Here is a 13,162-nt window from a genome sequence, read left to right on the forward strand (position 1 = left end):
TTGATCACAATTCGGGTACCTTTCTTTTTATTTATCTTTCCCTTAATGCTAATTTAAACGCCCACGGTTAAAATCTTAAACGAAGTAATTAGTAATATATAAAGGCCAGTCAAAAAAACTTTAGTGGTGCTGAAAATAAAAGTATCCTGTGAAAAAACATAGTTTAGCCTTATTTTTTTACTTTCTTTTTTTTCTTGAACTCCGTTATTTTTTCTAACTATGACATTTCCTTAGGTACCATTAAAATATTTCCGAGTTTCATACTAGAGTTTATTTTAAGCAGAATACTTAAGTCGCTTTGCATGCATTAAGCACTGCCCCAAACGGCTAGTTTAAACAATGCATTCCCCTATCTAATTCTGTCTCTTGTTCCCAACACAACACATTTTATCATTTTTATAAATGTAAAATCAAGACTTGTTTGGCTTGTAAAAAAATGTAACAATAAAAGTAGTATCACGCTTTTTATCATTTTCATAAATGTAAACTCAAAACAGCAAACATTTCCATTGCGAAATAGAATTGGGTCCGGAACGCAAATCCTCAATCCCAGATTGGATATATTCTTTCTGGATTACCTAGCTGTATCCAAAAGTCACTACAATTTGCAGTGGTATACACAGTCATAGATCGCCACCAGTGCAACAGCAACGAAGCTATTTTAAAAGGAAAATGGATAAGAAAGATCTAAACTATAAGTTATATCTGCCGTAAAAAGGGTCCATACAAATGGGAATATTGAGAGCAGCTTTTAGGTGAAAATGAAGGTCACGTTCCTGCAATATGTCGTGGGAATGGCCATTTATATAAATTTAAATGTAAACATATTATACAACATTGATTCATGTTTAGAAGCACAACTGAAAATTGTAACTAGCAAATGATCATGTATACATTCTCCAGTATTTATGAGCATAATAAAGCAAAACATGCATGTGTAATAAGGGAAGGAGCAACCTCCTGGGCACCTTCAAGTCCCCCTTTAATGAAAGTTCACAAATTCAACTAACCTCAGAGCAACTACCAATTTGAACAAGGGAAGACTTCCCACCATGAAGTTACAGTATTTACTTCATCAACCAGAGGTTAATGAATTTAGCTTCTTTTCATACAATTTGGCACGTCGAAGAGCATCTAAGGCTTCGGCTTGTTTCCCAGAACGTTTCAAATTAAGTGCCTTAACTTTTTCTTCTTTGATTCTTTCTTCTAGCTGAATTCTCTCTTGGTTAGAGTTTTCAACTTTAGCATTGGGTTTCACGGTCTCTTGTCTTTCTGGGGCTTTTGATACAACAACGCCTACATCATTAAGTCCAACAGCTTTCAGAGCAGATAAGAGTTGAGGATCAAGAAAATCCTCAACAGTGACATCATCTACACCATCTAACTTATTAGAATCTTGAGCTGTCAACTCCTCCAACTGGGTTTCAATTGCCTTTGCCCGTTCAAACAAAGCTTCTGCTTCCTCTGTCCGGCCTTCCCTCCGTAGCTTTAGGGCCTGTCGTTTATGCCCCAGAGATTCCTGCTGCAATTTGAATCGTTCACGACTACTCAATGGTTTTGAACTAACATTTGATGATTCCTGTTTCTTCTCTACAACATTTGACGCCTGGGAAACATTGCTCACAAAGCCAGTGTCTGCCTGCATACTTCCATCTTCCAATCGCTTCTCTAACAGCTTGGCTTGCGAGAGTTCCTCCTTAGCTTCTGATAGTTTCCCCTCCCTTTTCAAAGAAACTGCCTTCCTTTTATGAGCCAAAATTTCCTGACGCAAGGTAAGGTGGTGCTGAGAAGCATAATCCTGTACAGAATTTGACTTGTTTATGTTTGGCTTTTCAACTACATCAGTATGCTGGCTGAAATTCTTTGAAGAGTCCAAGTGAATAGCAGACCCAGCTCGAGATGAATTAGCCGAAGCAAGTTCTTTATGTTTTTGAGTCAATATTTCAGAACTGTTACTACCGTCACCAGAATGTAATTCTAGCGCATCCATAGAGTGGCCAGCTGAGTAGCTATGACCGTCGTTGTTTTCCGCTTTCATCTTTTTCGAAAGATTTTCACTTGAAGTACTCTCCTCAGCAGTCAATGAATGCTTACCATCTGCCAAGTGAGAGGTTGCAGGAAGTAAATTATCAGACTTCCTTAAGATGGGAATATTTGTCTCATTGTTGATTCTTTCTAAACCGAATGTTGATTCAGAACTATTCTTACTTGACCAAACCACAGACGAGGCGGCTGAAGCATTATCAACATCAGTAGCAACTCCCAAATTTCCATTCCTTTCCCGAAAATCAACCGATTCAGATGGAAGAGACTGTTTATCCTTAGAAACATTAAGTGACAAGTCCTTGTTCTGGTTCCCAAAATCTTCTGGTTGGGCTTCCAAAGTTTTGGCCTGCCTTAAAATTTCATCAGCCTCTTCTATCTCTCCCTTGCGCCTTAATGCAAGTGCCTTCCTTTTCAATACTAAAAGTTCTCTTTGAATCTCTCCCTTATTTCTTGAAGCTGCAGCAGGAATGCTTGAAGACAAATCAGGCGCAGATAGATCCATAGTATGTGCAGACCTATCAGTAGCTTCCTTAACTGGCTCTGCTTTTAGGGTCACAGGTTCAGATTCATCATCCTTCCACCCTAGATTAGTAAGAATTGAATTCAATGTTGGGTCATGCATATCCTCTTCCGAAACAACCACATCACTTTCTTCATCAACTGGAGCATTGAGAAGTTTGTCTTTCATCACAGTGGCCACAACCTGTGCTTTATTCTTTGCAGCTTCCATCTCAACCATCTGTGCTTCTAATGATTTGGCCGTTTTAAGAACTTCTTCTGCATCCTCAACTTTCCCTTCACGCCTGAGAGCAAGGGCCTTTCTCTTCAAACCCAAGAGTTCCCTCTGAATTTCAACTTTACTTCTTGGAGCTTGAACTGAGATATTTGTAGAATGCTTACTTGGAGAAGTATCATTTACAGGAACAAAATGATTATCATCTTTCTTCGAAGGCTTGCTTGAGTTAGAAAGTTCCTTATTGTCGTCATTCCAACCCATGTCCCTAAGGAGTGAAAGATATGTGGGATCAGACATATCTTGATCTGTCACATCATCTTCACCTCCTTCCTCATGTGGAAGATTTATACTAAAATCATCATGCTTATGTACTGTAATCGGAACATTATCAGCAGTGTTTGTATGTAATGTTTTGAGGCTTGATGCCTTATCCATCTCCATCAGCTGCCGTTCAAGTGCAGCACCCTTCTGCATTTCTTCTTCTGCTTCATTCATTTTCCCTTCCCTTCTTAGTGTAAGAGCCTTCTTTTTCACACTCAAAAGTTCTCTTTGAATCATCAATCTACTTTTTGGTGCCACAGTAGAAGAAACATTATTAGTGGCACTTGTATTTCTCTCATCCAGTTTAATGGAGTCTGATCCATTACCAGAAATTTCCGAATGCACACTTTTCCTTAAGGGTGTGGATTTTTGAGACATATTATTATAGTCTTCGGGTATAGAGCTGTTAAGGTCCCTTTCTAATAACTTTGCCTTTTTCAGGAATGTCATTGCTTCTTCAGCATTACCTGCTCGCTTTTGATTAAGAGCCTCTCTTTTAAGAGACTGAATTTCATCAAGCAATGCTTCTTTGTTAAAGGTTTGAGACTTGGAAGATGTATTTTCAGGTTCAGTCCAGCCTAATGATTCCAAAGCGCCAGCTATTTCAGGGTCCATCATATCCTCATCAGTCACTTCAAAGTTACCGTCAAGGTCATCAGAAGTGGCCAAAAGGCGTTCAAAATCAAAACCATGTCCATGATCATGCAGATTTGGTAATTCTTTATCATCATCCATGCCCCGAATTAATGCTGATAGCTCATCATCAGAATCTTCAGCCCCAGCAAGGAGTTCCTGTTCTTCAAGTTCCTTTTCTAAAATTTTAGCTCTTTTTAGTTCCTCCTTGGCTTCTGCAAGCTTACCCTCGCGCTTCAGCAGTAGAGCATTTTTTTTCAGAGCAACAACTTGGGACTTGTCAATCCTGCTAACCTTTTGTTCACCAGATTTTGTAAAGATTTCTCCAATTAGTGACGAGAGTTCACCCTCCAAACTTAAGTTTGCTGGCTTTTTCTCTTCATTACGTATATCCATATCTGACCATCCCAGTTCTCTAAGTTCAGAAGTAAGATCATCCTTTTCTCTGCCCACATGAGAGAGTGACTTTGTTTTTCTGTCAGACTCTACAGGATTTCCTTTGTTATGTAAATCAGACAAGTTTCCCGAAGGTAAACTCTTCTTCCGCACCTTCCTTAAATGAATTTCCAAAGCATCAGCCTGCCTCTCAAGCTCCTTCCCTCTCTTAAAAGCTTTCATCGCCTCCCCAGATTTCCCCTCTCCTTTAAGAATTCTATGCTGCTTTTTTTCTTCCAAAGCTTGCTTACGTAACTCTTCAGGAGTGGTGGATCCCAAATCAATACCCAAAAGATTAGGTTTACCATTCGAGACAATGTTTTGTATCTCTCCATCATCATTGGATGTGCTTGAAGAAGATGCAATACCAACTGATTTTTGTCTGCTAGCAACTTTGTCGCTGGTTTGACCAAGAATTTGGTTCAAAACTTCATCTTCATCATTAGGTGCTGATTTCAAGCTCCCTGGATAAATTGAAATTAACATTCAAAAAGTACGGAACCGTGAAATAATAACAAAAGTGAAATACAGGAGGTCTAGTTTAGCGTAAAATAGCACAGCCTGAAAGCCATATGAAGAAAAATAAATAAAAATACCTCTCCCAGGTCTACGTCCATGTCGCAATTCAAACCGTGCTGCCTCTTCTAGCTTCTTACAAGGTTCACAGATACGCACAGGTGAATCACCTTGTCCACGTAAAACCATTCTTTGCTGAGTACAACTGCCGCAAAAGATCCCTCCACACCTCCTACAGTGATGCTGAAACGTAAGAGAAAATTGCAAACAATGTAAATAAATAAATTTTGGACAAAGAATTCAGTTTGAGTTCAATCAGATTCATAAGCAAACATGGAACATAGTCTTATGCTTCGCACAAAAATTATGAAATGATGTCGACTAGCATTTTATTCATTTATTGTAACCAAGGATTCCATTAAGATTCACAACTACAGTTTATTAAAAGGATTCAACTGGGGACGCTTCGTACACGGTGAGTTAATCTCTCTAACTTTACAGATGCAATGCACAAAGGAAGGAGAATTCAAACACTGTCACATGACATGGACAATATATTTTCTAACTTGACATGAATTAGTTTAGGAAGCAAAATCTTGCATATACATTACTAAGAGGAAAATGAGTAGCCCCTATGAGACATGGCTTCACAGAACAAAGAGATTTGTTACACAATATTTCTTGTAATCACAGCAATTCAATCCAATTAACGCTGATTAAGAAAATCAATCAGCCAAACCAGATTATCCCAAACAGATCAACGACATACTGGACTGAGTTAATCACTTTTCATAAACGAACGTACTAACTCAACGAAATTAAGTATCTGCACAATTCAAGCATAAACACACAACGAATAACGACAACAGCCACCAAGTTATAATTATTCATGAATAATAAATGAGCGAAAATTTAACGACTCTAAGATTCCCTGAAATACCCACATAAAATCAAACATTCGAAACGGAAAATAAATCATGGGTCTTCTCTCTAATTGCGAAAAGTTTCTGTGTTTACTAAGAAACCTCCTCCACGAAAAAAAAAATTAATCCAAATGAAAAATGATAACTGAAATCAACCTTGCGATTGATGAAGGTGAACTGAGAGGAACATCCCTGGCAGTGTGAAGCGTCAACCACCCAAGTATTCCCTCGGAGCGAAGGCTTCGGTGGCAACCCAATCTTCTCCAACATGTTGTTCCTCTTATAGTCTTCTGAAGATCGAAAGGCCCCGAAATGACAAAAGAAAATGGAGAAAACAGAAAATCGGGTTTTGTCAAAGTGAGAGTCTAACGATGGAGAAGGAAAGAAAAACGACGATGGATCGCAGAACGAGTTCACGCGGAGTTGCTCCTATTGGGTCGATGTAAAGTACGTCGTCGCACCGCATTTTCTTTTCTTTTAATTATAAAAAATTAAAACACATTTTTTGTTCGATCAATCCAAAAAGATCAAGCATGGAAGTAACGGGCTAAACTTGGCACATGTTATTTTCACACCTCCTTTTCCTATTCACGCACCACAATTTTCTTTCTTTCTTTTATAAAAATCCCTTGATTAATATTTCTATTGTATATTACATACATATATATATATATATAACATTTTTTTTATTTTTTATTAAAAATTTAATATTTTTAAGTATTTGACAAATTTCAAATAAAATGTTAAGTAATTTAGTTAATTTTTATGCTTAAATTTTATTTTATATAAATAAGTGAAACTCTAACAAGTGAATGTAACATGGCATAAAAAATGATACTCTAATCCTAGTTGATCTAAGACTAACCTTGAGACATAGGTCTGTCCTTGGATAAGAAGTTGAGGGTTTTTCCAGGCACCTCAAATGGTTTCTCCTATATTTTTAAAAGCTGATTTAGTTTCTACTTTACCCTTCACAGTAAAAGGTAAAGAGTAAATTTTCTTTCTCCTATATTTAATACAACAACCCACTCTGCATCCCCAATTTTGAATTTGACCTAATTTCCTTTTATGTAGCATCAACTCATTTTCCCTCTCATATCCGTCATTTTTTTTTTCTCTTTTCTCCTTTTCTAATTAATTGGCATTACATGGCCGCGGCCTCCAGATCCTTTATTTTATATTGTATTGCACATTTTTTTTTCGCTAAAAAAATACCATTACAGATGTTGACATCGGCGATGCAATTGTCTGAATTGGATGTCAATCCGTACAAAACATAAGTTTTGATAGCTGAAGCACTTCCATTTATAAAAGTCCAAGTAACATGAAATGTCCACTACCTGTAAAAGGTAAATTTTGGACATTATTAAGGCCTTGATTTCATACGTTTCAAAGGCATAAAGTTGTGGACAACATACATGCCTAAATATTCTTCTTCCATTGATTCTTCATTCATGGTTGAATCACATAGTGTTTCCTTCTGTTGGTTTAATGTAATTGCTACAATTGTTTCTATTCGATTGATGATAATTGATTGTTTTTCTTCTTTCATTCATAATCTTTGCATTGTTTTGATTGGGAAATTATAAAGGAAATAAGACAGCTAATTATTTGTGTACTTAGGATAAGGTAAAAATAATTTATCACTGTTAGAATATTCTCTCTTCTAAAGTTAGTACCTTAGTTACATTAATTCATGAAATTGATGATAGAGCGAGGGACCTTGGTGTTTTTGTTTCAGATTAGGACTTGAATAAGCAAATAGTGATGGCATGTTAATTAGTATATTATACTTGAATTGTCCAATTATCAGATAAATGTGTGAATAGGACTTTTACTTCTCCCTCATACAACACACAAATTTCTGTCACCCACTGCAAGTTTGCATTGTTACCATATTCATTTTGCAATTTTTGTATGGAACGGAAACTTATTTCCATTGTGCATCAATACACAATATTACGAACTTCAACATTTGATTGATTTACTGGTAAAAATAATTGCTTTGCGGATAAAATACATGATGATTAATTGTTGAAAAACTATAAATCTGTGATAAGGATATCCATAAAATGGCCAAGATAGCAGCTAGCTAATTGATGATGAAACTAAAACGAACAATTTTATGGTGTTAATCATGCTACAATGTCTTAATTAGGCAACAGCCCTTTCACCTTCACCACAAAGACAGAAAAAATTAGTTTCTAGGCGAGAAATGATACGGGGCAATAAATAAAAACAATAAAACATGGTGATTGTAAATTGGTATTGTCATAACTAGTTCTATGTTTAAATCTTCTCACTCACTCGTGTTTGTTGAGAATGAGGAGAAAATAGTGAAAAGTACAGCCACTCCATGAAGTGCTTGGCAATCCACTTTGCACGAATTCAATAGTCTCTCCCAGAAAGTGGTCTTCAGTGAGTCCCAATTATCCACCAAAGATTTAATAACCATTGATCTGAGGCCTTGATGTAGGACCAACAAGCCGTGAAAAAGGCACTTGTGTCCTGCTGCTGCCTGTGTTCAGTCCCCTTTGACCAGAAAACCTATCATTTACTTTTGGATCTGATACAGATCTCGAGAATGCTTGTGCAAGTTCAACAGCTGAAGCAGCTCTACCATACCGTATACCAGCAGCACCTGGAGATCCTTTAGGCTGCTGCTCCACAGGCTTGCGCCATGTCTCAGGTGAAGGTTGTCTCTCAGAAGCCTGTGGCCTATCAGTCTCCCTCACAGTTCTCCGAGTATCACCCCGCCAATTTCTTCTCTGTGCATGAACCCTTTCACCATCTACCTTTTGCTCCTTCCTTTCAGCTTTTCTGCCAGTCCTTTGATCGAGATGAGCATCCTCAGTCTTTTCACTGTACCGGCTCTGGCTTGCATGTTCAGGATGATGTTTCTCAGCCCTCAAAATGTTGTTTTCAACCCTTCAAGCAATAAGATTTATTGGTAATTAGCAAGAATTGTATCAGACTAGGATGACCATTAAGTTAAATGGTATAGCGTACAGACAGACAGAACAAGTCCTTACCTATTTGAATGCTCCACCACATCATAACTGTTGATTGACACATCATCAATCCCTCGCTCCTTCAACACCTGTGGAAAAGGTTACTAACATTATCAGGATGAAAACAGAAGCCAAGCACGGACAAAATGAAAGAAAAGTAATGTCAGTAGCAGCAGTTGCCATTATAAGACACACTAATTATAGGAAAATAAAGTATTCCACCCATATTGAGTAGGGTGATTTTAACAGGATAAAAACAACAATAATAAAGGTAAAGCATGAATTCTAACTGGCCTTTAGGATAATACAAGGAAAAAAACATACTAATTCTCGTGGGCGAGCTCCACCAAATAAAGCATTCCTGAAACATATGCATCGGTCATTCCATTATTATACAAGAAGCCACAAATAATTAAACAAATAAACTTTCTGAAAGTAGCCCTATTTATGTATTGAGCACAGACACGAGAAAATATCGAAGACATCAAAAAGTTCGAGAATCCCAATCCAAGATATAATATTTGGTTAAAGTAGGCCATGATTGAAACGTGGCTGAATTCAATAATATATAATGCTTGGTTACTCTTACAATCCTAAAATATAGGAGTTACATACACTAGTTGAAGAAAACAAAAAACGAGGCACACATTCTCTATGTTATGAGGGCCCTTAACAAACATATCTATAATGAGAAGCAAACATAAAGAATTCCTTATAGGACAAGAATAAAAGCAAATATAAAACAACTATTCTCGAAGTTAAAAGCAAACATAAGAATCGATAATAGCACTATTTAGAAGTTTTTTATTCGGAGGCATTGATGTATCTTTGCTACTAATTATAATACCAAAAGGCTTGATAAACATGTAATGTGAATTTAAGGGCCAGCATGAGGCAAGCCCTAAGCCAAATCTACCTGACTGCTCCAAAATTTTAATATGTACTAACTAAATTTGAATGGGTGAAAAGGATACAAACACACATAGAATAGAACTATTGCTACCTATAGTATAACATATTTCCATATGTACAATGTGTAAATGTAATTCCATGGCCTCTTCAATTTTGTTTACTATTAAATGTAGAAGGTGCAGATGGTCAGACAGAAATAGAGGAAGCTGGATGGCTCGTCAAGGAGTTAACTGATGAATAGCTAAGTTTAAAAACTCCAGGGATAAATTTCTTTCTGGTTTATACTGGGGAATACCAACTTACTTTCTTTTGAAAACGCTAGCATCACCACATTTTAACAGTAAAAAAAATATAATTCCACTGTTCCTTAAAACGAAGGATATTGCAGACATTTGTTCTATGGTCAAGTGACCAATCTATTAGTGTTTTAAGAATTAAAACCACTTCTCTTCCAGTGTCTCACCTCCCTAATTCTCTCCTCCATCACTTTTCGAATTTAGGGAGCACAACTCTTACTCCAAAATATGGCATTTTGAAAGCAACAAATCACGAATGAAACTTCTAATATTTTCCATAATTCTGATCTAATGAACAGGAAGAATGAAATTAATATTCCTATCAAGAACATACAAGAATCATGAAGACATGAAATGTGCACGCAATCCCCTCTTTTGTTATTTTCATTACAATTTTAAAATTCACTTAGAAATTATAGGCATGGAATGTCTTTCTTGTGCTTTCTGGGTGTATGTGCAAGTGTGCCTCAGTGGTAAGTGTTGGAATCACACCTGGCTTTCTTCCTGATCACGCTAAACAGAAAATATTCGAGTTGTTCCAATGAAGGCAACCTAAATCCCTAAACTACTTGTAATAGGTGGATTGTATTTAGTTTTGGAGTTGACCTGACACATGAACCCCCTTGGAAAACCCAATATGTATGTTCTATCAAATATCAAATTTAGTTAGCTTAAAACAAAATAACCTTCTCCTTTCATGTGCACGTTTGGAGTATTACTACTGTATTGGGTTTAAGAGAAATAATGAGCGTCCATTCTTATAATATACATGTTCAAGCATCTGCTATGGAAATAGTTTGCTATGGCAATAGTTCACAATGTTTTGAACCAACTGGCAATGTGTCACTTTCACAGACAGCATAAATACCATATAATAGATACAAACAGAAGTTAAAAATTCCTAAATTGACAGCCTCACACAACTGACCTGTCTCTTTCACTGTTTCCGTCCAACTGTTCAACGGGATGAGACCGAGGCTTCAAATTCAGCTTGGGACGCTGTCCTGAGTCCTTACCACTGTCAGATCCAGCTGATACAGGCTTTGCAATATTGGCATGGCCATGTGCCAGATAAACAGTTTCAACATGACCAGAATCATTAACCTGACGATTACCCTACCATAAAGCAAATAATAGAATCCATAAAGCAACCATAAGACTAAATAAAAGTTAATCACCGAATCCCCTGCAACAAATAGAGATAAAAAAAACTCCTGTGGAAAGGAATCTTGTAAGCTGAACTTGTGAATACCTGCGCATACTCCATAGCAGCATGTTCTGAATTTTCCAGCGGCTTTGCCCTTGGTAGCAACTTCAGTTTAGGTCGCTCAGTTGGTTCAGAAGGCATAGGGTGCTGCAAGTCAGACCCAACAATTCTTCCCTCGTTTCGAGACAGCTGAACCCCATCAGAGTGATAAGGTGCACTTGTAGGTCGTACATCTGAATACCTGGAAACCCCAGACCTTTCATAATTTAGTAACTCATTCCTACCACCTTGCATCTGATTATCAATGCCTAAGCCCCGTTCAGCATGTCTTGCTAGCATAGCATCATAGTGCTCCTTTTCACCAACCGCATCCATCCTATTATAGGCAACACCACCATTAACACGTGGTCTATTCTCCACTTCAGGAGATCTAACAATCTCAGCATCTGCCTGATAATGTACAGCCTTTGACTGCCATCTACCAGAAGACACCTTCTCAAGAGCACTTGCATGAGCCAACTTGGAGGCAGCACTAGCACTAGACCAAGCGGGTTGCTCCGGCTCAACAGCACTTGCCACTTCTTTCCTCATCGACCATGCATTCGGATAACCACCACCACCACTACCACCAGTTCCCTGCTCCTTACTACCTCCTAAACTCTGAGGATTCATCCCTACGTGCACTGCATCGGTAAGCCTCGCCGAGTATGAGTTACCCATCCCAACAGGAGTTTGAGACACTGGAGTCACTTGCCTGCCTAATGAACTCCCTCCCAGTCCATACTCCGGTCTCACCTCAACACGAGAAGGAGGACCACCACGAATGCTCTCATCACTGATTGTCCTCCGAGGCACCGAAACGCCATCAAGGGGCTTCCTCTCATCCTCATCAAAATTCCTGCCAATCGGGGTAGTGTGTGACAGAAACGGGCTTTTATCATCGTAATGCCTAGTTGCCGGCGACGTGTGCGGCCGAGACCAATGATCCGACCGCCCCATCTGCGTCCCCCACGCCGAAGGCCGATCAAAACCAGAACGATCTGAAGGCCTCACAGTCCTGCAAAATACCAAAAATAACCAAAAAAAAAAAAGGTAAGACATTGCACAAACAGATCCATCACGAAGAAACCTCACCATACTAAACGGAAACAGAAATGATGTACGATTTAAATCCACAGATCTAATTCCTCAAATACACACCCCTTCGTTTTTTATTTGCACAACCACAACATCAACAGGGGTACCCATTTGCGAATAATCGAAGACACATCGAACTAACACAGAAAGATCACAAATTAAAATACATGGATTGAAAACAAGGGAAAAACATTAAAGGGGTGGTACTTACACGCCAGGAGCAGAAGGTAGAGGGAGATCAGAGGGTATAGAACCGCCATGGAAGTCCTTGAGCGTCATGGTGTTGCCGCTAACTTTCTTCTTCGACATTCTCCCTCACAAAAAATTAAAAAAAAAAAAATTAAAAAAAAAAAAAAGTGAAGAGAAGAATCTCAGTCCCAAATCCTGAAATTAAGGGTGGTGGTTGCTGCTGGAAGCGAAGGGGAAGAAAAGGGAAGAGTAAGGAGGGTAACCCCACGAGTGGGAATGGAGAAGCAGAGAACAACGGAAACACGAACGCGACTACTATTGGTATTGGGTTTGGTTTGGGGTGCGAAACAAAAGTGAAGAAGAGTGTTGTGTTGAGAATGATTGTGAATGATATTCTCTGAACAATTATTTTATTCTATTTTATTTTATTTTGGAATTTATTTTTCTTTATAAAATACCCCTTGATCTTCTTTTTAAAATTTATAATTAGCTATGATTTCATATTTCGAACTACAGATATTTACTTTTTAATATTTTAAGATTAGTGATTTTGGTCTAACAGTTTAAAATAAAACATTAAAGATTAAATGATAATGATCGCTTATTTAAAATGCACGCTAATTAACATCAAATTAAGATTATCTATTTTAAGGTAATTATAATTTTAACATTAACTTTTACGTAATTATATCATTTATTTATACCATAATAGAGCAAAGAGAATGACAGAACTAACACATTATTTTTTTTACAAAAAATGTCTCATAACTATTAATTTTCTTGTCAAAATTTGTACGACT

General features: G+C 37.6%; 2 protein-coding genes across 3 annotated transcripts; both read right to left on the reverse strand.

The window, feature by feature from the left end:
- Positions 1-786: 786 nt before the first annotated feature.
- LOC114178977 lies at positions 787-6,061 on the reverse strand. Of its 2 annotated transcripts, none has more exons than XM_028065144.1 (3): positions 5,767-6,061; positions 4,768-4,930; positions 787-4,635 (listed from the first exon to the last, which is right to left on the reverse strand). In XM_028065144.1, exons 1-3 carry the CDS (start codon positions 5,878-5,880, stop codon positions 1,076-1,078), a joined length of 3,837 nt encoding a protein of 1,278 aa, XP_027920945.1. In that variant the 5' UTR covers positions 5,881-6,061; the 3' UTR covers positions 787-1,075. The 2 variants fall into 2 exon arrangements, with proteins under 2 accessions (XP_027920945.1, XP_027920946.1); XM_028065145.1 differs by having other exon boundaries at positions 4,768-4,919; positions 5,767-6,037.
- Positions 6,062-7,706: 1,645 nt separating this feature from the next.
- Positions 7,707-12,739, reverse strand: LOC114177511. Its single transcript, XM_028062887.1, has 6 exons — positions 12,385-12,739; positions 11,082-12,093; positions 10,758-10,945; positions 8,946-8,982; positions 8,643-8,710; positions 7,707-8,538 (listed from the first exon to the last, which is right to left on the reverse strand). Exons 1-6 carry the CDS (start codon positions 12,480-12,482, stop codon positions 8,055-8,057), a joined length of 1,887 nt encoding a protein of 628 aa, XP_027918688.1. The 5' UTR covers positions 12,483-12,739; the 3' UTR covers positions 7,707-8,054.
- Positions 12,740-13,162: the final 423 nt, after the last annotated feature.

This window comes from Vigna unguiculata, chromosome 3, assembly GCF_004118075.2.
Source record: "Vigna unguiculata cultivar IT97K-499-35 chromosome 3, ASM411807v1, whole genome shotgun sequence".
NCBI classification, from domain to species: Eukaryota; Viridiplantae; Streptophyta; class Magnoliopsida; order Fabales; family Fabaceae; genus Vigna; species Vigna unguiculata.

Coding starts and splice junctions, on each gene's coding strand:
- LOC114178977 (XM_028065144.1), bottom strand. CDS start 5,880: ATGTTGGAGAAGATTGGGTTGCCACCGAAGCCTTCGCTCCGAGGGAAT. Junction 4,931..5,766: donor TCACCTTCATCAATCGCAAG/GTTGATTTCAGT, acceptor CTTACGTTTCAG/CATCACTGTAGGAGGTGTGG. Junction 4,636..4,767: donor TGGACGTAGACCTGGGAGAG/GTATTTTTATTT, acceptor CAATTTATCCAG/GGAGCTTGAAATCAGCACCT.
- LOC114177511 (XM_028062887.1), bottom strand. CDS start 12,482: ATGTCGAAGAAGAAAGTTAGCGGCAACACCATGACGCTCAAGGACTTC. Junction 12,094..12,384: donor CTACCTTCTGCTCCTGGCGT/GTAAGTACCACC, acceptor GGTATTTTGCAG/GACTGTGAGGCCTTCAGATC. Junction 8,983..10,757: donor GGAAACAGTGAAAGAGACAG/GTCAGTTGTGTG, acceptor CATATGTTTCAG/GAATGCTTTATTTGGTGGAG.